Here is a 14838-nt window from a genome sequence, read left to right as displayed (position 1 = left end):
TTACCATTAAGTTGTGTGACAGAAAAACAGAAAACAGCAGATCATTTTAATAGTACCTTTAAACAATAAAAAAGGATGAATGAGATAAAATAGGTAAAAGAATGAAAATTCAGATAAACAGGTCGCCTGGAAACATTCATATATCTAAAAAATAATGAGAGGGTATGTGTTTTATTATTCTTGAGTAATGGGGGGGGGGGATTAAAGCATTGTTCCAAAGCCCAGATCTTAAGAGATACATTTATCATCATATTGTCAAAATGCAAAATCAAAACAAATCGGGTAATGTTAATAGCATTTGTAGTAGCTTCTTTACATGGGGGGGAGGGAGAGAGAGAAATGGGGTGAAAATAGGTAAAACAGGATGATTAAAAGATAGTACCTTTTTTGTTATTAAATAAAGGTGATGTTCCTATATTAAAGGGGGGGGAATCATTGGTGCGTGTGTGTTTTATCAATGTTGAGTAACTGGGGACAGGGGGGTAGAATTAAAATATTATCCAGGTCTTAAGAGTTGTAACAACAATCAAGCACCAAACAAAACATATTCCTGAATAAAATTATGGTCCCTATATGTTAAAACAAACAAACATTGGCGTGTGGCTGGGCGTTATTAATCTTCAGTAATAGGAAAAGGGAGGGGAAAATTAAAGCACGATTCCCAAAGACCCAGCTCTCGAGATAAATTATTTACCATTAAATTCGCCGCGAAGCACAAAACCAGAACAAGGCAGATGACTTTTCACAGCATTTGTGGTAGCTACTCCCCACCCCCACCATTTTTTTAAAAAATAAGTAATTACCAATAAAATGTCCTTCACTATACTTATTGTGCCAAACACACAAAAACAAAACGAAGCAAGAGATGATGTTTAGAAGAGTGGGTTGTCGTTTTTTGCTAGCTTGCCAGGTTTTTCAAAATAAATATAGCTGCATCCACTCTTAATGGTGCCAAACACACAAAAACTGGACAAAAAGCAGATGTATTAACCAGGAATTATAAATGCTTGGGGGGGGAGAGACACGTGCGCGTGTGAATCGCGGGGAGGGGGTGGAGATGGGCAAGGTGCCCATCCGTGAAGCAGCCTCAGAAGAGCCACAGAGATGGGAGAGGAGTTTTCGCTGGGAGGCGCCTGCTCGCTCTCTCTCTCTCCCCGCGAGGTTGCAGCAAGGCCCCGCCCCTTAGTTACCAGAAGCAGCAGAGGCGCCTTAGCAACACGGAGGGAGGGAGGGAGGGAGGCAGCCCGGCAGCCGTAGCCGCAGATACCTCGGCGCGGAAGTCTCGCGTGCTGCTGCTGCTGTTCGTTTTAAATTACACATCTCGCGAGAGGCGAGGTTGGGCCGCTTTGGCGCCGGCGAAGTGAAGCGGCGCGAAGGTTCGGCATGGAGCGCGCGGCGGCGGCGGCGGCGCCTGCGGGGAGGACGGTGGCCGGGAGGAACGCGAACTTGCCTTGGTATAGCGCTATCAATCGATGAAGGGCGGGCGGGGAGTGTGCTGTTGTTGCTAGGAGACTGCGTGATGGGGGCCATTAGTTCCCCCTCCCACTCCCACAGTTTCTTTTCCGGAGGGCAGGGGGCTTATATTCTGCGCCAGGACTCCGCTCCGGAACCTGTTTCCCAAGCTAGGATTTTTCCCTTGGGGGTGTTCTGTGTAAATCATGCCGAGAGTGTCCCAGAGCATGTGCAGAGTGTTCTCCTCGCTCACCTTGCTGTTCTCTTCATTCGTTCCGCTGCATCTTCATCCACGGAGCTCGGAAGCAATGAGCACGGTGCCATAGCTGTCAACGTTTCCCTTTTTTTTAAGGGAAAATTTTTTTAAGGGAAATTCCCTTATTCCGAATAGGATTCCTCGCAAGAAAAGGGAAGAGTTGACAGTAATGCAGGGTGCTCTCTTTCCACCACCCCCTCTTCCTGGTGATGGTCATAATAACAACAAGAATAAAAAAGTGTATTCCTGTGTTGTGTGAATACATAATAACTCCAGCCATATATTGGAGGATTCGTTTCGGTCCCACACTTGGGATCTTCTGTCGAAAGGTAGTAAAGGCATATGTGCAGTGCCAAAGAATGAGGGGGTAAATGCCAGCCTCAAGGAATAAAATGACCCATTTTGATATGGCGGTAAGCGTCTGGGGTGGGGATTCTTGTTTGGGAGGTCTGTGCAGGGCCATTCTCTGCTGGGGTGATTAGAAAGTGGTAAGCAAGCAAGGCAGCCTTTGAGCTCTTAGGCAATTCTCGTTGTCAGGTATGGGGTACCTTTGGCCCTCTGGATGTGATTGGACTAGAACTCCCATCATTCCTGACGATTGTCCATGCAGCCTGGGACTGATGAGAGCCCAGCCACACCTGGGAGCCCACAGGTTTCCCATGTCTGTTTTGTGTGTGTGCGTCTTATAAGATTTCTATCGCCACCCACCCAATGTAGACAACCCTCACCTCCAAACTTAACTTGAAATCCAAAGTTGAGCAGTCCTGGACTCTATCAGTCTGTGGCCCCTTCATTCTGGCAAGGCCACAGTTAGAGGCAGTAAGCCCCTGAATTCCATTTGCTGGGAATCACTAGTTGTAGGGAGAGTTGTTGCCCTTGGGGGCTTCCCATGGGCACCTCTATCTGGCCACTGTGAGAACAGGATGCTGAACTAGATAAGCCTTTGGTCTGATCCAGCAAATCCCTTCTCATGTTCTCCTGTATGTGTAGATCAAGCCTACACCACATGTAGACAGGATTTCATCTGCATTCTGTATTTTACTGACAGGGTAGAAAAATACCGACCTCAGACGCTGAGTGATCTGATTTCTCATCAGGACATTCTGAGTACCAGTAAGTATCACATACTTCCAGTACTTTTATTTATCACCTCAAAGCCTTTGGGAAACACATAGTTTCTTCTTAAAGCAGGTTTTCCTGATAGTGAGCCTCCCCAAGTCAAGCTGTCTCGAAAAGTACCAAAGTAAGGAAGGGCTGTTTAGCTTGTGATAGACCTTGTGATAACAACAAGTGTGATGACAAGAAAGGAAGAGGACTATATGGCATAGATGAAGGGTCATGAGCTGTGAAAAAGCATGTAATATCTGTATTCCTTATTTGCAGTGCATTGACAAATGCAGTTGTTGCCTTTGGACATCACAACAAACCACAGTTTATTGTGACAGGAATGAGCATTTGCAAGCGTCTCATCCTTTGGCATGGCCACCAAGAGATCAGACTTACCCATTTCAGATTAATCATTGATTAATCTCAGAGATTAATCGTTTGAACAAGTCAGCTTGATAACACATGGTTTGAACTTCGTTTATTTCAAACAAGTTGCAGTTAAAGTACAACCACAGTTTAGATTGCAACAAGCTTCATTAATAAAATAAAACAAGCAGAAGCTTTTGCTCTCACAGCCAAAAGGAGGGAGGGTGGAGTGACTTGGACCAACAGCTGTTTGGCCTTTCACCACCTGGCCGTTTGGTAATTTTAACTTGGTTTAAAGGTTGGAACCTGCTTATTTCTTCCCTCCATCCCTTTTGCCTTTTGTGTCATGCCTATCAACTTGTAAAAATTAAATTCTTAAATTGTTACCTTGAGCGTCAGAAATGTCCTTTCACCTCTCCTACCAGTTCAGAAGTTCATCAGTGAAGATCGACTGCCTCATCTCCTTCTCTATGGACCTCCAGGGACTGGCAAGACTTCCACCATTTTGGCCTGTGCTAAACAGCTTTACAAAGACAAAGCATTTGGCTCAATGGTCCTCGAGGTAAGGTAACCAAAAGAGCTCATCATCTTCTCTAGACTCTTGTGCCCATTCTCTGTGCAGAGGAAGTGAAGAAATCACGCTGCACGATTTATATTTTGTTAGCCTGCCCTATCCCACTACTCAGGAGTGACAATACTTTTCTTTGTTGCTCATCTTCCAACAAACCTGTAAGGCAGTGCTTTTTCTTTTAAAAAAATGTTTAGGGGTACTCTCATTTTCCTACTCATATTGAAATACTGCCCCTCAGGGAAGCCAAACCTAGATTCACAAAATGTTTAGGGGTATGCGTATCCCCTGCATCCCCCCCAGGAAAAAAGCACTGCTGTAAGGTATGCTGCTGACATTCCTGTCATAGAAAATGGGATGGAAAGTCAGAGTTTATAATGAGAAACCTACATGGGAGAGGTGGTGGGATAACTTAAGCTCTTGGACCAGCTTAACTAGGTGCCTGTTTGTCTCTGAGCTCTAGGCATAGTGCTGGTTTTGACTTAAAGCTCTGTGTGACCTGGGAGCAAGAGTCTTCTTTTCTTTAAAAAAGAGTGTTGGCTTTACAGAGTTTTATTCTAGCAAGCTTCTGCAGATATGTGATCATAGGATAAGCCCTGCTGGATCAGTTCATCAAATCCAATATCGTACATCCCACAGTGGCCAAGCAGATGCCTCTCAGAAATTCATAAGTAGCTTGTGCAATATTTTATAGGCAGGGAGAATATACAGTGGTACCTTGGTTGTCAAACTTAATCCATTCTGAGAATCCGTTCAGCTCCTGGAACCATTCGAAAACCAAGGCACAGCTTCCGATTGGCTGCAGGAGCTTTCTGCATTCAGTTAGAAGCCGCGTCGGACATTCTGCTTCTGAAAAACATTCGTAAACCAGAACATTCACTTCCAGGTTTGCGGCGTTCGGGAGCCAAACCATTCGACAACCAAGGTACCACTGTACATTTTGGTAAAAAGGAAATAGGAGTGCTGACAACATACTGTGGTATATACATTGTTGAAATAATTTTTTTAAAATACTTGTATCTGAACTACAGGATAGGAGAGTGTAAGAGAAGAAACAGGTCAAATCTCTCCATCTTTTCTGGCAAGAGGAAGTCCTTTATAGCAGAGCTGCACTAATTAACTGATTTTAAAATAGCACTTTCCTTAACTGAAACCGGGTTTCCCAAACATCTGAGTTCATTGACCCTTTGATGAGTTTATAAAGTTGTCATTGACCCCAGCCAAAATTCTTAGGAATGTAAATGCAATAAAGTCAAGAAATATATATCTATATATATTAAAAACATTTATTAATCATCAGTCATCATTACTAAGAATCACAAAATGTGAAAAAGAAGGAGGAAGAACAATAAAACAGCATGTTCTGAGAATACTATTGAATTGTGGAATTATTAGATATGGAAGTTTCTTGGTGGCAAGGGAGGGACATGCCCTTTATTTCTGAGACTCATAGCTCCTAATTATATTTCTCACACTGTACCTTACAAACTCCTCTCTGTCCCCAGGCCCTTTTTGACACGCCACCGCCCCCGGTCTTTATTCACCCACCTACACCTTCCCATTAATCCTGGGTTGGGGGTGAGGCGGTCAATACAGACCACATTGGGATACCCTGAACTAAAATGCAAAAACAGAAATGTCACCCACTCTCCATGAAAGAATTGCTGCATACCTGCATCATCTGAAAACAAATGATGGGTTGTTGTTTTTTGCTTTAGAACCACTGTTGTTTTTTTCTTGCCTACAAACCAGTTGACTAACGCCCATATGATTTTAAATCCGCAAAGATTTCGTTAATTGGACGAGAGCCCTGCTGTTTAGCAGTTAGTTTCAATGGCGTCTATATGGTGCTCACATCTATTTAATTGTTTTGATATGATAATAAAACAGCCTCCTCCTGCCCGCCTCCTCCCTGTATCCTTACTTCTAGTTTGCTAAATCCCACTTTCCTCGCTTTTCAGCTCAATGCTTCAGACGACAGGGGAATTGACATTGTCCGAGGGCCTATCCTGAACTTTGCCAGCACGAGGAGCATCTTTAAGTAAGTGCCCAGGACTCTCCGAGCCCTTCCTGAAAGTTCTCTTCCCCCCCCCCCAAAAAAAAACCCTTTTGAAATAGTGTGGTCGATCCACCCACAACCTTAACAGCCAGCACATAGGGCTCCTTGCCACCATGCGCTTCAATTGAACATAGAATAGGTGCCCCTGGGAGTGATGTGGGTTGGCGTTCTGTTGCTTCCTGGTGGAACTGAACAGAAAAACATACTCAGACCACTTTGTAAGTAATGCTTTTAACTGGGTGCTTCCAGACTGGTTTTTAAGGATTTTCCATTCAAAAGCTTAGCCCTGTCCCATCTTAAAACCGGGACAGACCAGGCTTCATAATAAGCCCCTCCCTCCCTAATACCACGTAAAAATTACTTGCGCAGTTGATAGAAATAACATTAATGTGAACTTTTACAAAGAAAGTTGAAGCATGGTTGTATAACCCAATACAGAGAATACTTCTTAAAAGGGCTCTAGTTCATCTTTCAATTATAACAGCAAAGTAGAAAAACCCATTCCTTGCCCTGAAAAGACTCGAATAAGCTAATCCAGTGGTCGCCAACGTGGTGCCATCCAGATGTTTCCAGTCTGGCCATCCTTGAGCATTAGCTATGCTGACTGGGGCTGATGGGAACTGGAGTTAAGCAGCATCTGGAGGGAACTAGATTGGCTACTCCTGGGCTAATCTTCAAGGCCAGGGCAACCAATGTGATGCTCTGCGTTGCTTGCTGGACTACAACATCCATCAGTCTTAGTCGTCTTGGTCCGTGGCCAGGGATGATGGGATTTGTAGTCCACGAAGATCTGTGAAACACCATGTTGGTCCCTCCTGTCTTAGACCCCAACCTGAGTCTTTGGTCTCCAGGTCTGTCACAGAAAGATTCTGAAAGGCGACATTTTGCATACCCTGTGCCGTGTTTTTTAACTTAAGCTCGTCACTTTCAACCGTAGCCTGGAGTCATTGTCCCAGTCGCCTTCTGAAGGTTTAGCCAGGGCTGTTCAAAAGATGTTGCTTGAAAGCTGAGGTGTATCCATAGAAAAACCTCTTTGCCAGGCTCGACTCCGCCTTTGTTTCTTGAAGACGGGTTGCATCTGTGTCTTTGTGGTTTGCTTGAAGTTCTGTGTCAAATGTCAGTCATCTTCTCCTGCCCTCCTGCTAGGAAAGGCTTTAAGCTGGTGATTCTGGATGAAGCAGATGCCATGACGCAGGATGCCCAGAATGCCCTCAGGCGTGGTAAGTTTACCTTGTGCTGGGGGGAGTAATAGTGTTGCAGGTACAGCGAGCTCACGAGGGTAGCAGTTCCTAAGGCTGTATCTGCAGCATCTCGAGGTTGCACTGAGAGAGGCTCCTGCTTGGCCCCTTGAAGAGCCTCTGCCAGTAGTGTAGGGTTCTCCTAAACGTGGAGCACCTGTGTTCAGTGTAACATGCAAACAAGCCGGTTGGAGGGAGAGGGATGAGGAACCTGCGACCCTCCAGAAGTTGTATGCCAACTCCTGTCTGCCCCAGTTGCCACGACCAGCAGTCAAGAATGATGGAAATCGCAACTAAGCAGCAAAGGGGAAGGGCAGTAGAGCATCCTTTGCATGCAGAAGGTCCCAGGTTCAGTCCCCAATGGTGTCTCCAGGTAGGGCTGGAAACATCCAATCTTGAACCCTGGAGAGCCACTGCCAGTCCGTGTAGACAGTACTGAGCTAGATGGACCAGTGGTCTGACTTTGGTGTAAGGCAGCTTCCTAAGTTCTCAGCCTTAACTGCATTCAGTAGGCCTCTGTCCCTGCTTCAGCCTCACATGAGCTCATCTCTCTTCCCAATCCTTTGCGCCACCTCTCCAGTGATAGAGAAGTTCACCGAGAACACCAGGTTTTGCCTAATCTGCAACTACCTCTCCAAGATCATCCCAGCCCTGCAGTCCAGGTGCACCAGATTCCGCTTTGGGCCCCTGACTCCTGAGCTCATGGTTCCTCGGCTGCAGCACGTCATCGAGGAGGAGGGGTGAGTAAAAAAGCGCAGCTGGGGGGCATCGTGGCTCTTCCCCTTTGACTGCGCCTGGCAACCGTCTTCCTCCGATTTGTGCAAACATTGGAACAGTCGATCTAGCGTTGGGAACATCAGCCCTAGAGTACTTGATTACAGCTCCCATATCTCCTGTGTATTGATTGAGTTTTGAGGAACTGCAAGGTTGGAGGGGACCAGAAAGTCCTTTTCTTCTCTGACCCTTGAGACTACACACACACACACACACACACACACACACACACACACCCTGCCGACCATACCTGCCTCTGCAGCCATGCCCCTTCCCAGCCCTGCTCCACACCCTCCTTGAGAGTTTTTGCCTGTCTGGAATGTGTCCTTGAACTCTTGATAATGCCTCTCGTTTGGCCAGCTGGTGTGTTTGTAGAAATTAGCCTTCTGTACAAAGGTACAATACACATTGGTGGGCTTGGGGAAAAGTACATCTGGCAACCAATGTGCCACTTTGGTTTCAGATAGTACATGGGTAGGCGAGTCTAAAAAGCCTGGGACACAAATTTTCATGACCCTCTGGCCACCATGGTGTCTCATTTACCAGAAGTAATTCATTTAGCATTAACTCTGGAGATGTATAGTCGATTGTGACCAAACTAAGCCTCTTAGCTAAGCCTCCTTGGAGTTAACGCTAAATGCATTACTTATGGTAAATGAGTAATAGCCACTAGAGGGCAGTGAAAATTTCTGTCCCATGCTTTTTAGACTCATCTACTATCTGAAACCGAAGGGGTTCCTTGGTTGCCAGAAGTGAAATACCTTGGCATTTTTTTCAGCTCTCCCACTACATTGCTTGCTCCTTCTGCATTTGGCCCTGCCCACCACCAGCATGTGGCCCTCAGAAGGTTGCCCAGAAAGCATTGCGGCCCTCAGGCTGGAAAAGGTTCCTTTCCCCCTGATTTATTCTGTCCTTTTTTTTTTGTCTTTCAGAGTTGATGTAAGCGATGATGGGATGAAAGCCCTGGTGACGCTTTCCAATGGCGATATGCGCAGGTCTCTGAACATCTTACAGGTACGTATGGCTTCGGCTTTCTGTAAACAGCCAGCCATCAGATCAGTTCCCTGCTCTCAGAAGAATGAGTCCTGCTGGATCAAGCCAAAGGTTTGCCAACTCCTGGTGTGTTTTCACCCTGTGGCCAGACAGTTGCTTCTGGGAAGGCCAAAGCAGGGTGTGAAGACAACAGCTGTGCTGTGCGTCCCCCTCCTATTGTTTGTCCCCAGCAATGGAATTTGGAGGTGGAGGACCTTCGCTTATTGGTAGAGCACCTGCTTTCCATGCAAAAGGTCCCAGGTTCAGTGTGTGGCCTCTCCAGGTTTAGACTGGGAAAGACTCCATGTCTGAAAAGCCTGCAGAGCAGCTAGCAGTCAATGGAGATGATACTGAGCTTGAAGCAATGTTATGGCTGGTTATAAGAGTTTTCTATGTTCCTACTTAATTCAATCCTTTATTTGGAACCATGAGGACTAGAAACTTTGGTTTATTTGTATTCTTTTATGGGAACGGCCATAGCTCGGTAGCAGTCATCTGCTTTAAGCATCTCCAGCTTGGGCTGGGAGAAGGTCCTTTCTGAAACCATGGAGAACCACTGCCAGTCAGTGTAGACAAAAGTGAACTAGATAGACCAGTGATTTTTCTCAGTATACGGTAGCTTCTGAAACCGGCACGTGTGTGTGTGTGTGTGTGTCCATGCACAACAGCAAATGCATTGTACTCTCTCTGGAAATAGTATATGGCTCTCTGAATTCAAAATACACTGCCCTGTGACAATATGTGAAGAGGAGTCAGCGAAAGGTGAAAATGGGCCTGAGGGTTTGCAGCTCAGTGCCTGCCCTGCAACCCCCCTGCATCTTTGCAGCAGCCTCTTCTGTTTTGTAGCAGCCTGTAGTAGAGGCTCATTGTTTCTTTTTAGAGCCATGACTTCATCTGCAGCCGCCTGCTTTCTCCTTCACCCCTTGGATGCAGCTCCCAGTTGGTGCCTCTCCCCACCCTCCCAAGAAGCATCTAGCTCTCTCCCTCCCTCCTTCCCTCCCTCTCAACTGGAGTTGCCAGATTCCTCCTAATTCTTAACAGCATTTTGTATTGACACAGATTCACTAGCCCACCTAAGAGAGTGTGGCAAACACACCTCCATACTTGGAGGCAGTAAATGATTCTCAACACCAGTTGCTGGAAGCCCCAGGAGGGGAGCAGCCTCTTGTGTTCGAATCCTGCTTGCCAGTTTCCCACAGGCATCTGGTTGGCTACCCTGAGAACAGGATGCTGGACTAGATGGGCCATTGGCCTGATCCAGCAGTTTCTCCTTAGCCGTCAGTGTTCAGGAATGGTGGGAACTGGAGTGCAGAAGCTTCTGGAGGGCCACAGCTTCCCCTGCCCTTGTCTTAAAGCAGAGGCTGAATCAGCTTTGGTTGCTGGTGTCAATGCCTTTGTTCCTTTGCTGCACAACGGTTTCTCTTCTCTTTCCCTGCCAGAGCACATCCATGGCCTTTGGAAAGGTGACCGAGGAGACAGTCTACACCTGCACGGGCCAGCCGCTCAAGTCTGACATTGCCAACATCCTTGATTGGATGCTGAACCAAGATTTTACCACCGCCTACCGCAGTATCCTTTGAACCCCATGCCAAGCGGAAATCCACCTGCAAAGCACTGGGCATAAACGGTGCCCTATATTCCTGATGTCGGCTGTTGTGTTTGTCTGCCCTTTCCTTCTCCAGCTGAACTGGTCCCCCCTTGGGGGCTGTCAGTTCTGGGTTTTCCGTGGGCACTCCAGTTCAGTAAGCAGGGATTCAGGTAGGGAATTGCATCCGTTCTACAGAATGTACCCGTCGTGGACTTGCAGGTTGCAGAGGAGTGGTGAGAGACAGCAGCCGGGGAACCCCCCTGGCTGAGGGCCAGGGGATTGGGACGATGAGAGATCAGAGGGAGAAGCAGCAGCAGACTGGGAGATGTTAGAAGCTGAAGAGGCAACAGAGTTTAGTGAACAGGGAGAAGCTGAGGCAGAGAGCAGTTCAGACTCTGAGGCTGAGGTGGAGGGTGGCAGAGGCAGAGTGGAGGCAGGCTGCTGAAGAAGCCATAGGGCCTCCCCACTCCTGCTGCAAGCAGCTCGTCTCCCCTCTGGTCTCAAAGAACTCTGAGAAATGAAACTGGCAGAGCAGAAGTTAGTTGTGTGCAGACGCTGCCCAAGACCTTGGGAAAGACCCTGGAGAGGAGGAGTCTTAGTGGACACTGGGAAAGCAAGGACTTTCAATCCTCACAAATGCTTCATCGGTGGAAGACCTAGAAAGAGTAGCTGAGACCTCTAGACCTGATCTGTGTTGTTTCCTTGAATAAAGGGTTAACTTCACCTGCTTCAGGTGAGCTATTGCTTTGTTGATGACACCTACCCTGACAGTACCTCACCTTGACACTCTGCCCAGATATCATGGAGCTGAAAACGTTGAAGGGTTTAGCGCTTCAGGACATCCTGACAGAAATCCACTTGTTTGTCCACAGAGGTAAAAAAAGAAAAAAACTGCTTGGGGGTTGGAGGCTTTCTCTGTGTTCTGACACAGATCAGAGAGGCTGATCCAAGAAAGCCGAGTGGTTCAGAGTTCTGAAACCATGTCTGCTGAGCGTGCCCAGTAGCTCTGTTGTGGTATTGCCACTGTAGATCATGATAAAAGGGGGACACCTGTGTCTGTGTTTCTGCATGTGTGTGCAGGTCCAGCATTTAGCAGACAGAGACCTTAAGAAGGTAGCACCTTTTCCCAGCAAAGTGGTCTTAAATGAGAACTTGGAACCCTTGTGGTGCAAAGCTCACAGAGTTTTCTAAACTGTGTCGCAACACATTAGTGTGTCAGCTGCAGTGTGTAGGTGTGTTGTGTGAATGCTCCCTGCACTTCTCCCAGGGCTGGAAAGGAGTTGGTTTAACCTCTGGTTTGCTAGTAAAACTGAATTACTGTGTCATGAAATGATACATGTCTAAAAAGCATGTCACCAACATGAAAAGTTGGGAAAACTCTGGGTTAGTGTATTTGACTAGGAGCTGGGAGACCAGGGTTCGAATCTCCACTGATGCATTGAAGCTCACTAAGTGACCTTGGGCCAGTCACTGCCTCTCAGCCTAGCCTACCTCCCAGGGCTGTTGTGAGGGTAAAATACAAAGTGGGGAAGACACATGTACACCCACCTTGAACTCCTTGGAGAAAAAAGCGGTATATAAAAAGTGAGAAAGAAATCAAACAAAAGCCATATTCACAGGCCTGCATTCTCCTGTGCGAGATTTAAATTATGATCCTCAATAAATCAGCCTTGTGTTTAACCACTAGCCTAGTAGCTATAGGTGACAAAGAATAGCTTGCAGGCAAGTGAATGGGGTGATGGATGAGGACCTGAACACTCAGCATAGAAAACAAGAGGCCACCTAGAGGGGGAAGCCCCCTGCCACCATTCTTCCAAGTCCAGCACAGAAATATGGCCATCTTCTGCCGGCTCTCAGCAGGCTAGAGAACAACTTTGCAGGCTAGTGACTTTTGCAAGCTTCTTTGCAAGGTTGTAATCAACAAGCATGTCTTCCGCGACCATTGTGGTAGAATAACAGGGATTGTTGCCTTTTGGAAAATGTCAGTGATGGCTTTTTCTTTTGCTCTACAGTTGACTTCCCATCATCTGTACGAATCCAGTTGCTGATCAAGATGGCGGATGTTGAGTGAGTGTTACTGGACCATAAAATCGTTGTCTCCGGCAGGCGGGGGTGGGGATAGCTGCTCTTGAGCAGTGACCCAGAATATTGCATACATTCCCCTTAGTGTTCAAAGCCCTAAACTCATTTTCCCCAAGCCCAGAACTCTGTTCCTTTCTTTCTTTTTAATAAAGTGTTTTAGGGTAAAATAGGCATAGCTCACTTAAACTTAAAGCACCAATTAACTGTTTTCCAGTTGTAAACTTAAGAGGTATATATAACCATGCAGCATTAGCTGTGGGCAGTTTCTGGAAGACGGGGATAAAGTTGCATTTGTTAAATATTTTCCCTGCCCCATGAGGGCTAGAACCCTGCATGCTCTCTTCCTCACTGTAATGAAAGCCAAGATTGCCTGGTCTGCTGGGTGGAAGGCTCATATGGGGTACGAATGGGCAAGGTCCTGGGTGAGCTGCTATTAACAGGCTTGTCCTTAACCAGCTTCCCCTCCAACCAAAAGCTGCTTTAGCATCCAGCTATTTTCTTGTACGTCTGTCTGCCGCTTTGAAAATACAACTGACTGGTAGGAAGACTCATCCTCCATCCTTTCCTTTTCAGGCACCGCCTGGCTGCAGGGACAAGCGAGAAGATTCAGCTGGGGGCCCTTGTTGGTGCCTTCCAGGTCACCAGAGACCTGATCACAGCAGAGGCTTAGAAAAGCCCCCTTCTCTCCAGCTTCTCGTCTGCTGTCCGGCCTACAACTTCCGCTTCTGCAGCTCCAAAAGACAGAACTCCTGTTTGGCTGTCCATTGGCGTTTTTGGCAGCTCTTTACCGAGCTCCCTCAGAATTTAGGGTCACCTTAAGGCAGGGGTGGGGAACCCTGCAGGCCAGATTTGGCCTTGCAACACCATTCCTTGAAGCCATGCCCACCTGCCCCTCACCTGCCATCAAATGTGAGACAGGCACTCAGGCGGCTACAGAGGAGCAGTCAGGTTCTTCTTCCCTGGAGCAAGGCTGACTTCCCCCCCCCCCCACTTTTAGCAGCTGGTTTCCAGTGAAAACTTTCGCCAAGTACGCAGGACAACCCCACCAGTCAATCATATGATGTCACAACGACATCAGGCGATTGACAGGTGTGTAGCCACACCCACCTGCCACAGTTCATAAAACAGAAATGTGCTTTGGGGCAGAGGAGGGCGATTATTCAACATGGTCTCCAGGTCTAGATGGGTGCAGCAAGGTGCCATGCAGGAACAGAGGGTGAGCACCCTTGGCTTCCAGAGTGCGGGAAAAAGGAAAACACCTGCCTGTGTCAGCAGCCAGTAGCTCCCAGGATGCTTCCAGACCACTTAACTGCCATCAGCCCCAGCAAACAATCAGAAATAAGGGAAATCGGGGTCCAGTACCATATAGAGGGCCACAGGTTCCCCTAAGTTGCTTGAAAGCATCTCTTGAAAGGAGATTCTTGAAGTGTTGCCTTCCTCCTATTGAAATGCAATAGTGGGGTTTTTTGTATGTGTGTATTGTAATAAAGCCCAATTTTATTAGCACCTAGCCAAAGTGTCTTGGTTGAATACAGTTCTACATCCAGGGTGATAAGTAACCTCACCTAGTTTTTCTTCCTGGCGATGCCAGGCCAAACATGCTGCTAGTTGTGTGAATTGCAAATAGCAGGCATGCTTTAACATACATCAGCAGAAGCTGCAGAGAGGCTTGAGCAGCAGGAGAGATGCAATCCAGGCGCTGGGAGCCAAAGTAACCCTGCCACCCACTGGCTTCTTGTGTGTTCCGGGAGCAGGATCCGCTCCACCATGTCAGCTCTCTGGATATTTAACAATGTCATCTCTGTGCTAAACATGCTGCACTCTTCCAACCACTTCCCTTACAGGACTTGATTTCTAGACTGGTCATCAGCCTCTAGCCACACTTTCTGTGCTGTAGTTAGGTGTGGAAACCAATTGGTTTCATTTATTCTCCCCGCGACAATACGTTCACTAGAAATCTTGATAAATTAACTCTCTTTCAGTCCAACATTTATGTAGTGTACAGGAGTGGGAAGAGACATTTCTATGAGACTAGCCTTAGAAGGTGGTTGCATTAAGGAGCGCTGCTTCCAGATGAATGAGATCCGCTTTCGCCTGCAGCTCCTAAGCCAGCCACCTACTTCCAACCAGCGTCCAGAACTCTGATCTCTTTGACAAAGACTCTGCCTAACACATCACACGCATAAAGAGGCTAGAGAGGATAAAGCCCATATCAATGCCTTAAAACGTCTTGCACCATTATAGTGTCTCAAACTGAAGCTTTTAACACCTCTGCATCTTTAGGGGGACCTGCCACCCTGTTGGGCCTCTTGCCCT

The 14838-nt window shown here is 47.0% G+C and overlaps 1 protein-coding gene across 3 annotated transcripts; it reads left to right on the top strand.

The window, feature by feature from the left end:
- The first annotated feature begins 1337 nt into the window (after nucleotides 1-1337).
- Nucleotides 1338-13470, top strand: RFC5 (replication factor C subunit 5). 3 transcript variants are annotated; one of them, XM_081892493.1, is made up of 11 exons: nucleotides 1338-1454; nucleotides 2757-2821; nucleotides 3607-3743; nucleotides 5711-5790; nucleotides 6955-7028; nucleotides 7627-7786; nucleotides 8753-8834; nucleotides 10292-10421; nucleotides 11237-11314; nucleotides 12453-12507; nucleotides 13096-13470. In XM_081892493.1, the coding sequence occupies exons 1-11, from the start codon at nucleotides 1384-1386 to the stop codon at nucleotides 13190-13192; spliced, it is 1029 nt and encodes a 342-aa protein (XP_081748619.1). In that variant the 5' UTR covers nucleotides 1338-1383; the 3' UTR covers nucleotides 13193-13470. The 3 variants fall into 3 exon arrangements, with proteins under 3 accessions (XP_081748619.1, XP_081748620.1, XP_081748618.1); XM_081892494.1 differs by having other exon boundaries at nucleotides 1423-1454; nucleotides 3612-3743; XM_081892492.1 differs by lacking the exon at nucleotides 1338-1454 and adding an exon at nucleotides 1937-2075.
- The last annotated feature ends 1368 nt before the right edge of the window (nucleotides 13471-14838 follow it).

This window comes from Podarcis melisellensis, assembly GCF_964234715.1.
Source record: "Podarcis melisellensis genome assembly, chromosome: 16".
NCBI classification, from domain to species: Eukaryota; Metazoa; Chordata; class Lepidosauria; order Squamata; family Lacertidae; genus Podarcis; species Podarcis melisellensis.
Note: the sequence above shows the minus strand (reverse complement) of the source record. Positions and strands in the feature narration are given on the sequence as shown.

What these genes read in the sequence shown, in the direction of transcription:
- RFC5 (XM_081892493.1), top strand. Translation starts at nt 1,384, where the DNA reads ATGGAGCGCGCGGCGGCGGCGGCGGCGCCTGCGGGGAGGACGGTGGCC. An exon ending in TCAGGACATTCTGAGTACCA is followed by an intron (nt 2,822 to 3,606) that starts GTAAGTATCACA and finishes CTCTCCTACCAG; the next exon opens with TTCAGAAGTTCATCAGTGAA. An exon ending in TTGGCTCAATGGTCCTCGAG is followed by an intron (nt 3,744 to 5,710) that starts GTAAGGTAACCA and finishes CTCGCTTTTCAG; the next exon opens with CTCAATGCTTCAGACGACAG.